This window comes from Erpetoichthys calabaricus, chromosome 1 (genome assembly GCF_900747795.2).
Source record: "Erpetoichthys calabaricus chromosome 1, fErpCal1.3, whole genome shotgun sequence".
Taxonomy (NCBI): Eukaryota; Metazoa; Chordata; class Cladistia; order Polypteriformes; family Polypteridae; genus Erpetoichthys; species Erpetoichthys calabaricus.
Window position 1 is genome coordinate 126,641,816 of NC_041394.2, and position 22,205 is coordinate 126,664,020.

Genomic DNA, 22,205 nt, shown 5'->3' on the forward strand with positions numbered 1-22,205 from the left:
GCAAAGAGTGTGCCTGTGTTATTCACCTGGCTCTGAAACGTCTAAACTTTAAAAGTAGCCACACTAGTACAGTAAACATAGTATAGATACAGTTATGATAGGACCAGAGTTGTTGATCTATGGATTATTGATGCATGGCAGATATGCACATTAAAGAGTTTCTCACTGTCACGGCAAGAAACTGGTATTTGGCATCTAGCTATGATGTGTAAATACTTAAAACACAGGTAATCATGCTTCATTAAAGGCTCAAACAAAGAAATTGCCTTTTTACAACTAAGTGACTGAGAAGGATGCAAAGCAGCAAAGGCCCAAGGCAAGCAAACGCAATACAAAGGTTCCAGTACAGGGGCAGGCTAATCTAGAGGTCCAGTTAGTAAGCGCAAAGGGTCCTCAAAGAGAATGGCAATAAAAGCTTCTCCCTACATGAACTCCAATATGATGACAGTTATCCAGTATCAAGAAGTAACATGCCACTTAACAATCAGAAAATGATTTAATTATGTGCTTAATTTAATCCAGCTCCTTTTGCCCATTAATCTAATGTTACTATTATGTTTTCGCCTACAGCTAAGCGTGCCCAATTCAGTGACAACAGCATTGTACATAGCAATGCTCCATATTTCACCATTTAATTACAGATCACAAAACATATCCATCCAGATTAAATCTTTCATCACAACAAATGAACTCATCAACTTGTTTCAACAGGCTACGTTCTTTTGAGTAAAACCTTAACACTCCATATTACAACTGGTGACGAACGTTCATTAGACTGATTTTGTAATCAGAGCTCTGGAATGCTGTATTTCATTAATAAAATTTGAAACAAAACAAACCAAATAAAAACACTGAGGTTATGTCAATATTTTTTTTTCTTTTATTAATCAGCTTATTTCTTCATGCGGAAAAAAAAAAATACATTATAAGCACCAAAAATCTGTACGGCAATGATGAGGCCATTTTTTCCCCCCTTGTTAGATACAGCACCCTGTTATTGTAACAGATGTATCCCTGGGGAATAGAGAGATTATATTTTTGTTTGATACCCCCGTTTGTACAATATATAAAAAAAAATGCCAGAAAAATAATTTTCAGTCTTTACTGCATAGTGTGCCTTTTGCTATCAACCTGTGGAATGAATTTTAAAAATCCTACCAAGTCACATGGGAATCCTCCTTGAAGGTAAACGAACTTGTCAGGCATGGAAGCCTGTCCAAGAAGCTCAGTCCGGGAGGAATCCAAAAACGCTGTTTAAAATACTGAAACGGTTTGTTTTGTATTATTCTCAAACCCACCATACCCCCTTATTTATGACATTTCACAAGAATCTATGGAGGAGGCAGGGTGGGGTGGAATGGGGGAACTGGCAATGTCTGAATGTATTAACCCTTTAAAAAATAACTGCATATGTTTCATTTAAAAACTAAATTTGAAATACAGATTTTTCTCCCCTTTTTAATTTATAGACATAAGGAAAGTTCAGAGTACATGTTGCTCCCCCAAAACTGAGAGCTACAAATTCCTATTAAAAAAAAAACAAAAAAGAAGTAAAACTTCTCTAAGAGGAGAGGTCGGGCACTTGCCCATTGTCCTTCGCACAAATTAATTTGGTCCACTGCTTACTAAAAGCAAGCAAAAATGAAGAGTTTCAATAACTTGACCCAACACCCTCCCCCCCGTCAATACTACACTCTTTACTAAGAGTACACTCTTTTCAAGAAGGTGCACCTCCCTCCCTCTCTTGGCAGATCCGCATCCCAACCATAATAACCACACAATTACAAAAAAAATGAGGAAAAACAAACAAACAAAAAAAAAAAAAACAAAAAAACATAAAAGCTAAAAACAAGGTCAGGTAACAAATGGCTTTGATCCTTACAGTCTCTGGGAAATTCCCGTTTCTGTGTCCCTTCTTTGAGGCTTTTTGCTTTTTATCATTTGCTTCTGTGAAATTCGAGGCGTCCGGGATACGGGCTTGCGTCTTAACTTCCCTCCTCCTCCTCCTTCTCGCCGCTGCGATGCAGTGTGGCTCCGAGATTCCATTCTGCGCCGCACGCCTGCCCTCCCGGAGGCCACGGGTCACTTTCGCATGGTCAGTGTGTCCTGAAATTTGGTGCTGGTGTAGCGCACATGGAAGCCCTTCTTATTGATAGTATCATCTGAGTGGAATTTTATGAGAATTGTATCTTTGCTGGAGTAAATCTCCTCTGGTGGCTACAAAAGAGAAATCATGTATTAAGAATCATTCAGTTGATCATTTCTGTGGAATAGTGTTTTTGGATCAGCTCATCAGGGCTGAGGGTCCAGAGTCCAAGATTATTAGGATTGATAAAATAAAGAAAGGAAAACCATGAAATGGAGAATGTGGATTGGGGAAAAACAAATAAACATTTTGGGACAGAAATCACGATAAGAAGCAAGTAAAATAATTGCAACAGGGCCTAGCAGCAACTGATCTGCAGAGGTTTGTACTATAAATAGATGGTTACTGAAATGAATGGATGGGCATATCAAAACTGTGATAATTCTACAAATATTTAGAACATATAACAATACAGTGTGTATCTTATGTACAGTCATGAGAAAATGTAAACCCCATTATTTTTTTTAATATGTGGTCATATTACAATGTAATCTTTATTTAAGGAATATCTATAGATAAAAATGATGTACTTGGGGAAAATAAAACAATGAAAATTTTACTTGGCAATAATTTATCCAACATAAATTGAACAGATATGACATTTCTGTTTGTGTAAAAAGTAAGTACACCCTTGGCTCATATTGCACAATTTGTCCAGAACAAATTCAATTTGTTGTTTCATAGAACTGTCTGTCTCGACCACCAGGAAAAAAAATTTTCTACTCCTCCATGCTGTGGGATGTTTGAGAAAAGTCTTGTGTGCAAAGCCTACTTTAAATTTAAATTCCTCTTCACAGTATCTCACTGGGCTTTTGACTTGGCTTTGACATTCCAGAAACCTCATTTTCTTTCTTTTCAGCTGCTTCTTGGTGGATTTACTGGTATGTTTAGGGTCATTGTTAGGTTGCAAGATTCTACTTTCTGTCCAGCTTCGATGGTCTCACATTATCCTCCAGAACCCTCTGGCACAATGAAGAATTTATAGTGGATTCTATAATGCTGAGCTGGCCAGTCCCTAATGCAGTAAAAAGGTTTCAAACAAAAACATTTTCACTACTATGCTTTACAGTTTCTGCTGGTGATGAAATTCTGGGGCTCTCGGGATAAAGTTGCTAGGGCAGCCTGGCCTGGACAATATATGGAAGTTGTCGGAAATCTTCTCCACTTGTAGACGATTTTCTGTACGTTGGAAGAGTTATTTCCAGTTGTTTGGAGATATTTTCACATCCCTTTCCAGACTCACAGGTATCTATTACCGCCTTTCTCTAGGCCTCAGAGAACTCTTTCGATCAAAGGTGATAACACACACTAAAGCAGCAAAGAGCAAACCAAACTAAATTTTTGAGGCTTAAATAAGGTGCAGGCAAGATCCTCTCTAATGATGTTCCGATCATCCGAGTCTGATCTGGTGCACCTGATTCTACTTTTAGTCATTTAAGGTAGTGATAAATGCAGGGGTGCCCTGCCCTTGCGTTTTCTTTTTATTTACGTTTTATTTGTACAACTGACTACAAAATGTAAATGTGATGTTTGCTATATTTCATCACCTTTATCTATAGATACTTCTGCAATAAAAATAAAATAGGTTCACATATTTTAAAAAGGTAAGGCATTTCATGGGGTGTACTTACTTTTTCACATGACTGTATTTATACATATTTTCATACTTAGTACACTGGACTTTTGCCCATTTTCCGATCTTCACACCTAATTAGTCAAATTATAGAGTCGAGCAGGGTTCAAGTCTCTCATGAAAGCTTTGAGTGCAAACAGGCTCTGGATGGCATGCAAGTCAATCACAGAGCACACTCACACATATGTCCACACTCACTTACGCAGTCTTTGGCATGTTGAAAAAAAACCTGCGCCACCCCAGAGAAAATCCTTTCAAAAGTCAGCATGTCCATGCTTTTATTATATCCTGCATCGACTATTGTAATGCTCTAATGGCAGGTGCCCCTTTCTAATCTGTTATCACAGCTCCAGGTTGGTTCAAAGCTCTGTTGCATGACTTGCGACAGCGAGTGCGTAACACCCTTCCTGCTGAGCCTTCACTGGCTCCAAGTGTCTAACAGGATTACATTTAAAGCCTTATAGGTTAGTAATACAGTTTGCACAGGACTTCATCAGTCACATCCTCCATCACTTTCCCCTTCTCTGCCTACAAAGGACCACTGATTCTGGCAATCTGGTTGTGTCCAAAACTTACCTGTGCTTTATGGGCAACACAGCCTTCAGCACTATAGCGCCTAGACATTGGAATAACCGCCCTAAATTAATGAGATCAGCTGACTCAATTCATTCTTTTAAAAAACAACTTAAAACTTGTTTAATCAAGAATGCATTTATATCTTACCCTGACTTTCTGACCCTTCTGTCAGTTTACCTCACTGTCCAGGTGCTCAGGATAATTTGCATGTATATCACAAATTATGTTATTTATGCTGGGTTTTCTTGTAGAATTTTTATTCTGATTTATTGTCTCTAATTCTAATTCAAAGCTTTATGTTTCCTGTATTTAGTGTTTTACGCAGATATTATTCATATCCAATGTTATATATTCCCTATTATTCATTTTAATTTCGGGGAAGTGCTTTGAGCATGGGAAAGGTGCTATAAACATATTTATGTATTATTAAATGTATATTATATTTATGAATTTTTAATGTATTATTAAACCCACTTATTTCAATGCAGGGTTGCATAAGACTATCCTTGAGCAAAAAGGTTACAGGAAAACAACGCTTGTTGGAGAGGACATCAGCTCATCTCAGCCTACAATCACACACAAATACACACTCAGTCATGCAGTGGTAATTTACAGACACCAATTAAACCAACATTTAAATCAGTACATTAGGTTTTACTTTCTAATTTTGCCAGATGATGCAGACTCAGTGGTCTAATGAGAAAAATTTGACTAAGCTGCTTAATTTGAAATGCTTCTCAGTAATTCAATTATCTAGAATTGCTTATATTTAATCAGGTGGTAATTTTATCCCCTTATAGTCAAAATAGGAACCCACTTAAAACATTTTATGAAGTAAAGATTCATTCCCTTTGAAATTTAAAAAAATGCATAGGCATCTAACAGTGTGTAATCTGATGAAAAGCCTAATAGAGACAGACAAAGTATAAAATTGTTACATGCATATTACTGTGCATTCATTAATTTTCAAAAACACCTGGGAAAACGGTGCTCCCATCTGTACAGTGGCAAGTTTATTTTAAGAACAGAAGCTACATGCAAAAGTCTTGCATGAAAAAAAGTACCAGGAAACATAATGTAAGCAAAGCACATTTCATTTTGAAAACTACTTAAAAGTTCTGTCTGGCTAAGCTCTATAGCTAGAAATATAGTAAAGAAAGACAGGGATAAGAGGAAAGTGAGAAGGTATTGATTTTGCATTTTGCGGAAAATTTTACCTGAGAAGCTAAAGGAGTCAGATAGCAGTAGTGAGACTTTCCCTCCCCTACTATAAGTTAACAGAAGAGAAAATCGTCACATTTACAGTGCCTGCAAAGAGTATTCAGCCCATTCAAAGTTTGAACATTTTATTATTATGCAACATTGAATCACAGTGGATTTAATTTGTTCTTTTTTGACATTGACCAAGGGAAAAACAAGACTCTTTAATGCTGAAGGGAAAACACATCTCTGAAAGTGGTCTAAATTAAGAAAGCAATCTTTCCATGTATTATGACTCAACATTGTACAGCAACAAAATGTGAACATTTTCTAAAAGCATGAATACTTTTTATAGACACCATACATCACATTTCAGGCATGGGCATGGCAGGAAAAATCATGTTCTAAAAATATGTGCCATAATCTTAATGCCTTAAAATGAAAAAAACTACAAAGGAATACTAAAAAGTCATTTTTCTACATGAACCAAGAAAAACTAAAATTGACTACATGGATGATAAATAATCTACTATATAATAAAACACTAAGGTCTGTTCCTTAGAGGAATATGATTGATCAGTTTGACTTTGGTGACGTGATCGAAAGAGGAAGTGTGAATGTTATACACATGAGGAGTAGAAACAGCATAGGAGACACGGAAAAAGAGTTGCCTTCAAAGATAGGAAGTATAAAAGTGGATAGGAATCAAGAAAGGCGACTTGAAAATAATGACAAGGTTTGAAAAGCAGGCTTTACAGAAATGCGATCATGAGAAGGCATGCCCACGAATAGATTTTCAGATACACACCAATACAGCGGAAAGGTAAATATAGGACAGGTAGCGTGGCTAGTTATAAATAAATAAATAAATAAATAAATAAAAAAAATCTCTAAAGTGCTCTTCTGTCTTAAAGATTATGCATATGGATGAGAATTTTTTACTACTACAGCAGCCAAAGGCAAACTCATATTTGGATGACGTACCCCAGATCCACAATATCGACCCAGCCTGGGTGCATTGCTGTCCTTGCCATCGTAAAGCTCCATGTAATCATAACCACAGTCTGATTCTTCTTCAATCTCGAATGTCTGGAAGATGAGTTCAACACCATAACCACCTTCAGCAGAGATCACCCACTGGCAATCAGATGCCCCGAGGTAGTTGTTATCACCAAACTGGGCGTGGGAAAAGAGGTCTTTTGTCTTCACTTCAGCCTTCAACTGCCCACCACACTCTAGAAAACATTGGGAATATCAACATCTGTTTAGCATTCATTACACTGATTTAACTGCAGTCAGAGTATTGAACAGAGGAAACCATAGAAAATACAGGTTTTAAAAAGTGATTAAAATAAACTTTTCTTTTTTTTAAATATTTTATTAATTTTATTGTTATCATTCCGTACAAATAAATCAATTTTTACAAAGAATAAGATTGAGAACAAATCAAACCCCACCCCTGAGAAGGAGAGCATGGCCAAAGGAGTAGTACTTAAAGTTTGTAAACATACCTAAATTGTTGAGTTTAATAGGGCAATAAAGATAAATGGAGAAGGAAAAGAAATGCGGAAATAGTTATTTCTTCTTATTCTTAAATATTATTGATTAGATCCTGCCAGGTTTTGAAAAAGTTCTGTACAGATCTTCTAATTGAAAAATTGATTTTTTCCAATTTCAAATAATATAAAACATCGGTTTCCCACTGACAGGAGAGTTAGGATTCTTCCAATTTATCAAAATAAGTCTGCGTGCCAAAAGTGTAGTGAATGCAATCACAGTTTGTTTGTCCTTCTCCAATTCAAATCCATCTGGAAGAACACCAAACACTGCTATTAATGGGTTAGGAGGGATTGTGACCCCAAGGCTGTCTGAAAGGCCCAAAACATGTGACCCAGTGAGGCAGAAGCTTGGCTGCAGCGTTCGCAGGTTGGATCTTGCCCTGGAAATATTTTGGACAGTTTTAAGCGAGACAGATGAGCTCGATATATAATTTTGAGTTGAGTAATTCTATGCTTTGCGCATATGGAGCTCGAGTGAATTCTCTGCATTGCTACCTTCCATTCCTTTTCTGATATGTTAATTAAGAGATCTTTTTCTTGGATCTTTGAAAGGAAGGGACTCTAATAAAATTTTATAAATTGCAGAAATGGTGTCTAAGTCCTCGAAATTGAGCAGTATTTTTTCCAGCATGGTGGAGGGTACGAGATGAGGAAAATCGGGCAGGTTCTGTTTAACAAAGTTTCTAATTTAAAGATAGTGAAAGAAATGTGTAGCTGGAAGGCTAAATTTGGAACGTAATTGTTCAAAAGATATTGTCTATATAAAGATCTCTGAGTAATTTAACCCCAAATCTTTTCCAGATATTAAAAACTAGATATGTTTGCGAGGGTTGAAAGAGGTGGTTCTCTTGCAGAGGTGCCACAGATAAAAGATTTTCTATCTTAAAATGCTTTCTAAATTGGTTCCATGTTCTGAGTGAATGAAGCACAATTGGGTTATTAGTATATTTGTGATAACTTGCATATATTGGAGCGCAAGGCAGGGAATATAAAGAAATACTGCAGGATTTTACTTCTATAGCGGACCAAGCCAGTGTATGTTCATCTATTTGTGTCCAGGTTTTTATAGCTTGTATTCTGTATTTGCTGCCCAGTAATAAAACTGAAAATTAGGTAGAGCCATGCCACCTTCTGCCTTGGGTCTTTGTAGGGTCGCTCTTCGGATATGTGAATGTTTTCAGTTCCAAATAAATGAGGTTATGGTTGAATCTAATTGCTTAAAAAATGATTTATTGATGTATATTGGAATGTTTTGAAATAAAAAAAGAAGCTTAGGAAGGATATTCATCTTAACAACGTTAATTCTTCCAGCTAGAGTGAGATGAAGGGTTGACCATCTATGCAAGGCTTGCTTAATTTTTTCCAAACAGACGGCTAAATTTTGTTGATAAAGAGCTTTATGTTTACTTGTAATATTTACCCCTAGGTATTTAAACTGATCTGCTATGGTAAAAGGTAGGGTGTCCAATCTAATATTATATGCTTGTGAATTCACTGGAAAGAGTATACTTTTATTCAAATTAGAGACCAGAGATCTTTTGGAATTCTGTAAGTGCTATTAAAGCTGCAGGCACAGTGTTTTCTGGGTCTGATATATATAAAACCATATCAACTGCATATAGAGAAATTTTCTGTTCCAGTCCTTCTCTGATAATCCCCTTTAAATGATAAGAATTTCGACAGTGGACAGCCAGTGGTTCAATGGCGATTGCAAACAGCAGTGGAGACAAAGGGCATCCTTGTCTGGTGCCACGTTCTAGTTTCTTATAAAATTCTGCAGGGTAGCCATCAGGGCCTGCTGATTTCCCAACTTGAAGTGACTTTATAACATCTAGTAATTCTGATAGCATTAGAGGATTACCCAGTTCCTCAGCACTAAAAGTATCTATTTGTGGTATCTGTAATGTATTCAGAAATGCATTAGATTGTTTGTTGTCTTCTTTAAACTGAGTAGAATATAAGGTTTTATAGTAGTCTCTAAATGTGTGCATTATATTTTTATGGTCAATGATTTCATCTCCATTCGTGTTGGTGATTACTGGGATTGCATTGCGAACTTCTTGCTTGTGGATTTGTTGAGCTAAAAGCTTATTAGCTTTCTCTTCGTGTTCATAGTAATGATGTCTTGATTTATAAATAAGTTGTTCAGTTTCTTTAGTTGTCAAGATGTTGAGTTCTGTATGCAGAGCCTGCCTTTTCCTATGAAGAGCCTCACTTGGACGCCTGGCTTGTTCTTCATCTATTCTAATAATTTTGCTTCTTAGCTCTGACACTTTCTTGGTTTCTAATTTATTTCTGTGGGAAAGATATGAAATAATCTGTCCTCTTAAGAAGGCCTTTAGAGTTTCCCAGAGTGTTCCTGTGGAAACCTCTGAGGGTGTGTTTGTCTCAGGAGGAAATCAGGAAGAAACTGATTTGTTTGGATATAAATTCTGTACAGTTCTCGTCTGCTAATAGAAGTGGGTTAAGACGCCATCTGCAAGATGAATGTGAGGGGCATAATGATTTTAGCTCCAAGACCAGAGGTGCATGGTCGGAGATAACAATTGTGTCATATTTGCAAGATTTAATCGTAGGCAAGAAATTATTATCTATAAAGAAATAATCTATTCTTGAGTAGCTATGATGCACTGGTGAGTAGAACAAATAAGTTCTTGAGTTTGGGTTTAGAAACCTCCAGGGATCTGATAAGTTGTGGTCAGTTACAAACTGTGTAATTGTCTTTGCAGTGTTAGATGTCGTCCCCCCGTGACAGGGGTCCTATCTAAGAGTGGGTTTAAAACACAATTAAAGTCCCCAGCCATTATAATTTTATGCGTGTTCACATTGGGAATGGATGCAAATACATTTTGCATGAATTCCTTATCATTGACATTGGGTGCATAAACATTTATCAAGATAATTTTACAGTTAAATAAGTTGCCCATGACCATCACATATCTCTCTTCAGGATCAGATACTACATCTGATGCTCCAAATGAGACTGTTCTATGTATGAGAATTCCCACACCTCTAGTTTTCTTTGTAAAGCTAGAATGGAACATTTGGCCAGTCCAATCTTTTTGCAGCTGGAACTAATCCTTGCTTAGTAAGTGGGTCTCCTGTAAAAATATCGTTTTAGCCTTTAAGCCTGTTAGGTGAGAGCATACTTTCTTTCTCTTTAATTCGTGATTCAGGCCTTTAACATTCCAGCTCACAAAATTAACAGTCCCATCATGGAGACATTGATTCTGAATTTTTGATGTCATTTTATAGTCTTAACTGGTAGTGAGGCAGTTTTAATCTTAATTTCCAATTTCCCCACAAGTTATTGCCATACAGCCTATTGTTGGGTTGATAGTTATAATTATAAGGATTAAAAAGATAGATTAGATATAGCCTGCTCTCTTTCTCTCCCCCACATATCCCCACTCCCCATTTTGCCCCCTCCACGTGAGGCTGGACCCCACTTCACAATGCCCCAGTCCTCTGACATACCGAGAGACAGAGCACGTCCAAAACAAAATAAGACAACAACCCCATCAACCCCCCACTGCAGCAGCTTTTGAGAATTAAAACGTAGAGATATCTATTGCAGCTAAAGTCTAAATACTAACTGCCAAAAATACAATCCTTAACAGACTGCAAAAACCTTGCTGATTGTTACCTAGTCATGGTTTGTGTAGAGTAAATCTTTTTATGTGTGATAAAAATACTAAGAAAGTAAACATAGCAGAGTAGAGTATACCTTAGCTATATGATCACCTATTACTTATACAGTAAAATTCCAGGACTTATTATCACCTATGATCACATATAAGTGGCCAGATATATTGATTTTTATTGCATTTTTCATACTATACCTTTTCGTAAAGCAACTATCAATGCACAATTTGTTCCGTGTTTTTATTTGTGATGTACAGTAACAAAATTCAGACTTTTATTAAAGAGTATTTGAAGTAATATGTTGGTGAGAAATTATCAGACTTATTCATTTGTCTATTGAATATTCAGTTTCTGAGCATGGGCAGTTGAAGCCTAAGCACCCAACAAGGTGTACAGGGTGAAGTCTTTATTACCCAGTTTTTCGCAGTTTATTTGTATTTTACAATTTTGGACTAATGGCATTCACTTGGTTGTGTAGCTGTAACAAATCGACTTGATTATTTGTTGCTGAACAGTCTTCTTTATGTATTTAAATATTTACACATAGATTTAGCTTGCATATATACAAATATATAAAACTATTTTAGCCTGTACTAAGGTGCTAAATGCTATATGAGCTGAAGCCAAAGCCCAAGTCAAATACAAACATTTAGAGACAGTTACAGCTTATAGTTTAACACTAGAATTACCAGAGTCTACGAAAAAACTCGTAGATCCGGCCCACCTTAAAACCATTCTCAGCTCTCTTTTGTCTTCTAAATGTGCCGATTAACACGAGCAGCATGCAGCCGGTTATTCCATCCCCCACTGCCGCAGAATGTTCACTAAGTTTTCCCAGCTCATGCCTTGTTTGATTATCTGGGAGTGACTGAAGTGCTGGAGTTTTAGAGTGGAAATAATACATCGCTATTTGGAACACATGCAGTTCATGTGTGTTCCGTTTCTACAGTAATCTGTGTAAACACATTTTTAAAACAGAATCGTTTTTCATATTTTAGTAGTAAATGACAAAATGTAGGTATAAACTATATAATGTATGAAGCCTGAAGTCCAAAGATCAAGTAAACACTTTCACAAAAGGTTCAAGGATAATTCAACTTCTTCCGTGGCGTAGTGATAAGATTTGTTGACATGTAATCAAGAGTCCCCAGTTCGATCCCCACTCACTCCTATATTTGCCGTTTTCAGTAGTGAGCTGCTCCTTTTCTTAATATTATACAGTACACACATACATTTGGTTTGCGTCTGTAACACACGGTGTGCATTTATAGGACTTGTAAAAGTTTTTACTTTTATTCTCTCTAAATCAGGATCACGATACATACGAAACAGTTAACGTTTGAATCTGATGATTGCATATAGCGCTGAACTTACTGCTCTGTACTATTCTATCCTCTGCATGTCCTAGAGTACAAAAGAAACAGCATACAGCTTTTATTCTCTCTAAATCACGATCATGATACATACTACCTCCCAAACCCTGTTTCGTATGTATCGTGATCGTGATTTAGAGAGAATAAAAGTAAAAAAAACAGTAACTTTTACAAGTCCTATAAATGCACACCATGTGATACAGACGCAAACCAAATGTATGTGTGTACTGTATAATATTAACAAAAGGAGCAGCTCACTACTGAAAACGGCAAATATAGGAGTGAGTGAGGATCAAACCGGGGACTCTTGATTACAGGTCAGCAAATCTTTCCGCTATGCCCCGGAAGCTGTTGTATCATCCTTGAACCTTTTGTGAATTCGTGTTTACTTGATCTTTGGACTTCAGGCTTCATACATTGTATAGTTTATGCCTACATTTTGCCATTTACTACTAAAATATGAAAAACGTTTCTGTTTTAAAAATGTGTTTACACAGATTACTGTAGAAACAGAACACACATGAAATGCGTGTGTTCCAAATAGCGATCTATTATTTCTACTCTAAAACTCCAGCACCAGTCACTCCCAGATAATCAAACAAGGCATGAGCTGGGAAAACTTAGTGAATATTCTGCGGTGGTGGGGGATGGAATAGCCGGCTGCTTGCTGCTTGTGTTAATCGGCACATTTAGAAGACAAAGGAGAGGTGAGAACGGTTTTAAGGTGGGCCGGATCTACGAGTTTTTTCGTAGACTGGTAATTCTAGTGTTAAGATCAAGCACAAGATCTTTTATATAACCAAGTACTTGTCAGAATATACAGGTTAAAGAAAGAGATAATATGGAACGTTTGAGATAACCAAATTGGTTATTGGACTAATGTTTGTAAATAATACTTGAAAAAGTTGATGAAAAGATCTCTGGCTGGCTGGCTGTTACAATGGCTTAACATCTGAGTGCTGTCTTCTTTGAATTCCTCCAGTTTTTTGGATGTTCTGTCAGGCTTTGTGGACACAGCGGCAGAGCCAAGACATTGGCCATAGACAAAAAAACTTAGCCAAGTTCCTGTTGTATTTAGAGTCTCTTGTGGCAATGATTTGCTGCCTTCATGTGTCTCCAATATTGCTTGTTTCAAAAAATTTTAATCATGATTTAAAGTCAAGTTAAGTCATCATTTTTTCAAATGTTTTGAGTGTTTTGTCCTTTGCTACATGTATGGGTATTTTTTAAGCTGGGGACAAGTTGCAAGATAAAATAATCAATTTTTCAGGGAGCTCAGTCAATTATCTAAAATACACTCTTCCACCACTTCAGAAAAATGTATGTAGATATAGAATCTGAGACAATTTTCAAATGTGCACTGCTGGTGTTAACACCCGGTTATCTATTCAGTCTTTGCAAGTACACCTCACAGAACATTACAAAACAGGGCAAGGCTGGGCTATAATTTGGTGATGCACAAGCCAAGTTTAAGTTATTCCCACAGTTGATGCTGCCACGTTCAAACAGCTCCCTCACAACAGCCTGTTAAAGAAGGCAAAGCTGGATGTCGGTGAAATGTGTGAGAGTTGATTATTACAAATAAACATGATTTTCACAAACTGATTATATTGAGTGACTCATGTCCTTGTTAATTGTTAGTTTTTGCCTTTAGAACTCTTAAAACGCATTTTAATTAAAACCTCTTGATCTGTATCCCAGTCCCTCCTGCTACTTTAGTACAAGAACAAGTACTGATAAGAAAACCAGTACAATCTAGTGTAGCAGGATCCTGACTCCAAGAGTCTTGTTTATCAGTGACTAGCAAGGACATGAGATCTGAGACTAATCACACACATTTCTGTAATTAACAAGTGTATTTAAGAAGTGTTACAAGTGTCTGTAAGACAGTCATACCTTTCCATGTACCGAGTGGCTCCACGTATGGGTCAATAAAGGTATTCTTCCTATCTTGGACCAGCTTTTGCGATTTCACTTTGACAATCCTACTCTCAGTTATTTCCACAACTGATAATATGTTGGAGGTATTATCTCAGAGAGAAAAGAAAAGTATTCAGAAGAAACTGTTTCATGTTGGTAAGAATCCCACAGATTCAGAGGACAAGAGGCTGCCACAGCCCCCTCCCTATGGTAAATTAATGGACTAAGTGAAGAAAAAGAGCCGGCTGAATGACAAGATAGGGGCAAGGGTAATTGCCCAGAATCCAATTCAAGTCTCGAAAAAGAAGAGGAGTCCGAGTCTCCTCCAGAAGTCCCTTCTGATCAAAAATGAGGGGTTCAAGTCCTCATAGAATAAGGAAAAGGGGCTCAGATCTTCTAAGAGTAAGAATAAGAAAGACGGGATCAAGTCCTCTCAACAGAGTTCAAGTCTCTGACATGGTTAAAGTCTGTGGCTATGTGGTGTTATGGGTCCACAGCTCTTCCAGCAAAGGCCGTTTTGTTTTAAATAAATAATCACCGCGCTCGCGGCTTAGTGAGGGGGCATGGTGACTGTAGCGACTCGCAGGGCGATCTGCGGTGTGGCCGTTTCTCACCTAAGTGCACAGGTGAGGGACTGCCCACATCCGTGATTGTTCCTGTGGCTAATGCGCTGCAGCTGCCATGTTCTCTCCGCATATATAGAGAAGCCTGAGACGGTTAAAGGGGGGAAAAAAGAAAAGAAGGAAAGAGAGAACAGGAGGTAGTAGGAGAAGACAGGAAGCAGGTAGAAAGCGGGTGTGAGGAAGAAGGAGAATGAGTGAGGGAGAAAGCAGGAAGCTGGGAGGAGAGCCCACGAGGGGAGTGTTTGGCCGACACTCAGTGGGGCTGAGAAAGTAGTCACTCCAGCTGAGCGATTTAGGAGCCGGAGTGACCAGTGGAGAAGTCGACTGACCGTAGAAGGCAGCGGGAGTCGATGAGGCTTTGGACTGGTGTAGCCTCAGTGTGAGCGCCTTGGCTGCTGGGGAATGGTCCAAAGTCTTGGGCCGGTTGGGAGCCTGACGAAACCAAGGGTCGGAGGGCTACCGGACCTGATTGAAGGGCAGCTGATCCTGCAGGTAGGCGACTCTCCTGTACAGCAGTCCAGATGGGTGTAGCAGGGGAGCCGCCATGGAAACAGAAGACACCCGGCTTTTGGTTTTAATATATTACTTCCTGTGACATTTTTACCTCGTGGTTTTTAGAAGAGTTTTCCTAATGGATTTTAACATCCACGTTTGTTCCTTTGGTTTTTCACTTGCTTTTTTATGGATTATTTATTTAATGAAGACATTTGAACTGCACAGCACTTTATTATGAACACTGTTTTGTTCTATGTTAATAAAAGCACTTTTGCACTTATACATCATCCCCTTGCTCATTGTTATTGCCTTACTGTCTAGCTCATCGGTGATATTACCGACAGTGTTGGGTTCAAGGGCTCCCTAACAGCCGATGGGAGCGTGGAGCTGAACCCGCATCGTCACAGGCTACTTTCGTTTTCTGGGGGTCATCACTATGATACCATACTTCAAAATGGTAAAAGGGAACAGGAGGCTGTGGAAGGAGAAGGTAAAATGGACAATATTTCGAAGGCTATTTCCCCTTCCAGAATATTCCGGACTGGCATAAACTGGAGGATGGATTTTGTGAGCCCTTGTCCACTTTACTGTTTAAGCTTGGTGAAAATAAAGGACATCCTTGGATTTCATTTATAGTGATGACTCAGAAATTTGTTAATTTACTAAGTGTTTACATATTGAACTAATTACTAAGTTATTAAAGAACTTATGTTGTGCTTTATCAGATCTCACAGCTGTAGCCTACTTTAATAGATACTGAGAAACACCGGAGACTACCAATAAATACGCCAAGTGGCTCCTTAAGGCATGGCATATGGGTTGTGAAGTCGACCTTGTGTGTGGCCCAATTTTTGGGAGTTGTCTTTTGCTGCACCTAAAGTTTGTGACCATGGTCCTTCTAGGCCTGTGTGCCAGCGCTTTGTTAGGACACTGCTTTTAGGAATCACTGAGAACACTAGTGCCAGTGGAACTACAGCTGTGATTTCTGAATTATTATTAAACTAGTCTTTAATGTAGTGAATTCTCTGCAAAAAAATACACATACTTCTCAAAACATTTGAAAGAAAATACATAATCATCACAATCTGACACCAAGTCAATTCAGGAATATCAATTTGCCTAGTTAGGAAGCATAAGTGACTGTGAATCAACTTCACCTGCTTTGGCGCAAATGAAAGTGAGAACAGGTGCACTGGAGAGGCAACAGTAAGACAACCCCCAAAAAAGGAATGGTTTTGCAGGTAATGGCCACAATTGCGCTACCCTTATTATTCCCGACTGATATTCTTGAGTTTTATGTTTTGCTAATGTCACTACTGCAGCTGATTTAGGTTGCACAGGTAGTCCAACTCTTCCGAGATGGCACATTCATACATGCCATTGCAAGAAGGTTTGCTGTATTTCCCAGCACAGTCTCAAGAGCATGGACGAGATACCAGGAGATGGGCCTTTACATAATGAGAGATGAATGGGGCTGGAGAAGGGCATCAGCTCAGCAGCAGGACTGGTATCTGCTCCTTTGTGCGAGGAGGAAAAGGAGGAGCACTGCCAGAGCCCTACAAAATGACCTCCAAGTGGCCACTGGTATGCATGTTTCTGACTAAATTGTCAGAAACAGACTCCATGAGGGTGGCTTGAGGGTCTGATGTTTTCTAGTGGGACCTGTGCTAACAGCCCATCACCATGCAGCTTGATTGACAGTCACCAGAGAATACACAATTAGCAGCTTAACAGGTGGCACCCAGTTCTCTTCACAGATGAAAGCAGGTTCATACGGCGCACATGTGACAGACGTTAAATAGTCTGGAGATGCCGTAGTGAACATTATGCAGCCTGGAACATCACCTAAAACAACTGGTTTGTTGGTGGGTCAGTGATGGTCTGGAAAGGTACAACTTTGTAGGTTGCATAGACCTCCATGTGTTAGGCTACGGTACCCTGACTGTTGTTATGTACCGGGATGAAATCCTCAGAGCCACTGTCAGACCTTATGCTGGTGCAGTGACCCCTGGGTTCCTCCTGTTGCAGGACAATGCCTAACCTCATGTGGCACAGTGTGTAAGCAGTTCCTGAATGACAAAGGCATTTGACTGGCCTGCACATTCCCCGTCTCTGAATCCAACTGAGAACCTCTGAGGTGTTATGTATCTGTGCATCTGACACTGCCAAACAGCACCACAGACTGTCCAGGAGTTCACTGATGCCCTGATCATGGTATAGGACACCATGCCCAGACGTTGTCGAGAGTACATACAGACATATGAAAGCCATACACACTACTGAGTCACATATGAATTGTCGTGTTGCTATTCACCCAAGATGAATCAGCCTGCGATTTCAATTTTTTACTTTTATTTTCAGTGTGATGCTGAATTCATACCTCAATGGGTTCGTGATTTTGGTTCCCATTGACCGCTGTTACATCATTTTGTTCTCAATGAATTACACACTATTTATTACGTAAGTAAAGATTTTCCACTTGAATATTTCATTCATTGAGATCCAATGTGTGATTCCCTTAATTTTTTTGAGCAGTGTATATTCTTGGGGAAAGAATAAAATTAAATGGGGAAAAAAAGAATCAATATAAAGTAATTAAGAATTTATGCAGATTGAGAAAATATGAAAGGGAATGTTTAACTGTAGCTACATTTGCAAAGTCAGTACAAAAGCAACGATAGTTGAAGTATTTGTTCCTTCTTTTCTCACTTTCTGTCTGATTGCTTTCTCAGCCACTCACCCCACCTACAGCGTGTGTATGCACGCAGAGCGGCTCCTCTGTCTATAGTTACGTGATAGTACTGTTTTGTGATACAGAGAGGATTGCTTAGTCTATTTAATCCACTTGTTGAAAACCTATGAGTACACTGTGTTCACAAAGTGAAAAATATGTATCTATAGTCAAATTAACAGTGCTCTGAATTAATTTAGAACAAATATTTCAATTGGTTTTGAAAATATATACTATTTGATGAAACAAAAACGTCTCCAGGATTGTTTTATATCATTTTTATGAATTTAAGGCAACTTCTTATAGAGCTCTGGCCAAGCTCTAATAATAATAATAATACATTTTATTTATATAGCACCTTTCCCATGCTCAAGGCACTCCACAAAGTTTAAGAAAGAACAGCAGGGTATGCAGTATATAGCATTGTACTAAAATAGATAAATAAATAAAAAGAGTAACATAGTAAATTCAGAGTATGGCGGACGGCCGGGGCCCATGCCAGGCCGGGACGTCCCTTCGACACTGGAACCGGGGGAACAGCCATGGGATGCACGCTACATCCCCCGGAACACTTGGTGGCAGCCCCCCTGGGTTGTATCAGGCCGGTAATATGGAACACCAGAGCGCATTCTGGTTGGGCTCCATGGCCACCGCCAGGGGGAGCTGCAAGGCTTCCTGAGCACATGTAGACGGCAACGCAGCCACACCAGGAAGTGCAGCCTAATTGAGGTTAATTACCACCTGAAGCACTTCTGGGTGGGCTATAAAGGGAGCCTGCAGCCACTGCTCAGGGAGCCAGAGTCAGGAGGTTGAGGACGAAGCTGCCCTGGGAGGAGTGGAGGAAAGAAGAGTGTGGTTTGGGGCGTTTTATTTGTGTTTCGGGACTGTGTAGAGCCAATGGGACATGGGAAAGACGTGTCCCACGGCTGAAGAAAATAAATCTTTTTGTTTATTTTACCCGTGCCTCTGGTGTCAGTCTGTGTTGGTTCAGCGCCAACCAAGCGCCAATATCACAAGATAAACAGACAACATAATTGGTGGCATAGCACACACACACACAGGTTACATGAGCATCTTGACATAGAGGTAAACTGAGGGAGGGGTAATAAAGTCAGGTAGAGCTGAAAGCCTTCCTGAACAGATGAGTTTTGAGTTGTTTTTTAAAAGAATTCAATTAATTTTGGTAGGTCATTCCAGAGTCTGGGCGCTATACAGCTGAAGGCCCTGTCACCCATTGAGTGTAGATTAGCGTGAGGCACAACAAGATTGCCAGAATCAGAGGACCTAAGTGGGCGGACAGGTACATAGTGATGGAGAAGGTCACTGATGTAGTTTGGCGCAAAGTTATTTAAGGCTTTGTTGGTTATTAGTAGAATCGAGACACTATATAAAAGTGGTCGGGATTGTCCTTCCGTCCCGTGAGTACAAAGCGTAGCGGTATTCCGCTTATCACAGACTTACTACTTGTGGCTTGCGGTATGAAGCGACGCGATGTGAGCAGAGTGCTGGTGTTCCCATCGTTCCCTTGCTTTTGTGCGCGATGTGCTGGAAAAATAGACAAAATTATGTCTCTGGAAATAATTAATGTTGATGGAGTACAAATGCCTCGCCACGTAGTAAATATCAGGGGAGATGGTGCTTGCTTATTCTCATCTATAGCTTATTTGGTGCATGAAACTCCGCCTTTAGCGGTACAGATTCGGGCTGACATTGTACGACATGTTTTAAGTAATTGGTCAAGGTTTCAGCCATTTACAATGATGCCGTCAGGAATCTAATATACAAATGAGCTTCAGTATCTCACTGAAATGTAAAAGTCTCAAACTTATGGTACCATTTCTGAGCTAATGGCAGCGGGAGAGTTGTTCACCTATGAATTTCAAGTATATTATTATGGAGTCCTACACTCCAAGTTTGGACAGGCTCTCGAGGGGATAAAAAAACTTAGGTTTTCGGGAGATGTTATGAATGGGCACTTTGATGTTCTCATTCCCTACACTTACATGCCTGGGAGCGCACACGAATTGAGGATAAAAGTCGGTCGCCTTAAAAGGCGGGTGAGCCTAGTTTTATATTAAATTCTGTAAGACACAGGGAGCCAGTGAAGGCGGAGCAGGATGGGTGTGATGTGCTCACTGTTGCTGGTTCGAGTAAGGACTCTTGCAGCCTAGTTTTGAATAAGCTGGAGCTGTGATATAAGATTAGAAGGGGCACCTGCCAGTAGGGAATTACAATAATCGATGCGGGATGTGATAAAAGCATGGACAAGTTTCTCAGCATTAGAGAAGGAGAGGAAGGAGCGAACACGGGATATGTTACGGAGGTGAAAGTAAGAAAGTTTCTTAATGTGATTTATGTGGGCGGAATAAGAGAGGGAGGAATCAAAAATGACACAAAGATTCTTTGCAGTAGAGGCAGGTCTGATGAGATCACCACCAAGACTGACTGGGAAGGAGCTCATTTTATTAAGTTGCACTTTATTCCCAATTTGCTGGATCCATCCAGGTTTTAATTTCACTGAGGCAAGTTGTGAGCAGAGAAAGCTCTGATGAAGTTCCACTTTTAACATTGAAGTAGAGTTGAGTATCATCTGCATAAAAATGATAACCCAGTCCAAAGCTACGAATAATATGGCCAAGGGGAAGCACATAAATACAGAAAAGCAGAAGACCGAGGACAGAGCCCTGAGGAACTCCTTGTATGACTGGGGCTGTTCTGGACCTGCTGTTGCCAAGATTAGCAAACTCTTGCCTATCAGTCAGATAGGACTTGAACCACTGGAGGGCATTGCCAGAGATACCCAGCATGTTCTCCATTCTGGACAGTAGAATGTCATGTCTGACAGTGTCAAATGCTGCACTGAGGTCTAACAGAATTAATATGCTGGTTTGTCCAGAGTCTGCTGCCATACGCAAATCATTGGTTACCCGTAGCAAAATATTCTTTGGATAAGCATAAAGTACACACGAGACAAATGTTTTCTAAAAAAAGGTTGGGCTGCAGTTTATGGAATATGTGTGTGCTCTTGCAATCATGTTAAGTATGCATAGGAAGCTTGCTCAGGTAATTTGGGATGAAAGTATTTGGATATATTATGTTGACAGTGTTAAAGAGGTAAAGTGTGCTGTATAACTTAAAAATAAGGAAAGTAATTAGGAAATTAAATTAAATAATTTGACCTGGCAAATTTTAATTACTGCAAGCTTTTTAATCATTTTATTGCATAGGCTGTAGGGTGAGGGGTAAATGGGAATGTACGGTGGTGCAATAGTCAATACTGCAACTTTGCAACAAAGAGACTGAGGTTCACCCTACGATTGCTGCCTGCATTGAGTTTGCATGCTCAGGGTGCTGCTCTGGTTTCTTTCCACAGTTCACAGACATGTAGGGAAGCTGAATTGGTGTTGCTAATCTGAACTTAGTGTGTGTGTCCATCCAGAGATGGACTGGCGTCCTGAACGGGTATTGTTCCTGCTTTGCAATTGTAATAGGCTTCTGCTCCAAATAAGACATACTGTATGTACATAGATTAATCGGAAGCATTTTGAAAAAGACATGTTTGATTTGGCAAAGTTACATTTTGGTTATTCTTTATAAACAGAAAGAAGAGCACAGTGAATGATAATTGGTTAATACTAAAGAACTATAGATTCAACTTTTTCCAAAGACTGTACATTTTCAATATTCCAACCTTGAAAATATCAGTGAAGATACTGGACTTCAGGAACACAGCTTGTGTTGCTTAGCTTTTACAGAAAGTTATGGATAAAAAAATCAAAATTTTGGCATTATCTTGTATAAATAAATTGATATTATTAACAAAAGTAGTCTTCATTTAAATGGGATATGACTACTGATTTACTAAAAAAAGGACCAGAACTTTATTTCTCATTGTCTTGTTAGCCTACCCATATCAGTGTGACCTGCTGCCTATTCAGAGAGATTTGGCATTAGACAAATTGAAAAAAAATATGCGATATATAAATATATATGTATGTATAAAACTGATTTCTTTTTCATGCCCTTTGTTTATGTTGTCTGATGCACAGTACAGTATGTGCATTTTCAATGTAAAATTAAATATTAGTCTGTATGTCATATCTAAGCCTAATAATTTAGTTTATAACATTTATTGTGTTTGTAAGGTTAGTGTACATATAAGAAAGTTAATTCACCAAAGCTACAATGGATAGTGAAAGGTTTTGTTTTTTTTCCTATACACTGATATACTAAGGAAATATACTTGAATATAGATCTAAATATAACTTTAAATGTAAATATCACTCTTACAAAATTTTTTAATT

General features: G+C 38.8%; 1 protein-coding gene across 2 annotated transcripts in view; it reads right to left on the reverse strand.

Moving 5' to 3' along the window:
• Window positions 1-866: 866 nt before the first annotated feature.
• bmp1a (bone morphogenetic protein 1a) overlaps window positions 867-22,205 on the reverse strand; it is a 436,202-nt gene continuing 414,863 nt past the window's right edge. For both annotated transcript variants that reach the window (XM_028806048.2, XM_028806058.2), the window contains exons 19-20: window positions 6,540-6,790; window positions 867-2,217 (exon numbers count right to left, since the gene is read on the reverse strand). In XM_028806048.2, coding sequence (XP_028661881.1) covers window positions 2,083-2,217; window positions 6,540-6,790 — 386 coding nt within the window. In that variant the 3' untranslated portion in view covers window positions 867-2,082. The remainder of the gene's footprint in view (window positions 2,218-6,539; window positions 6,791-22,205) is intronic.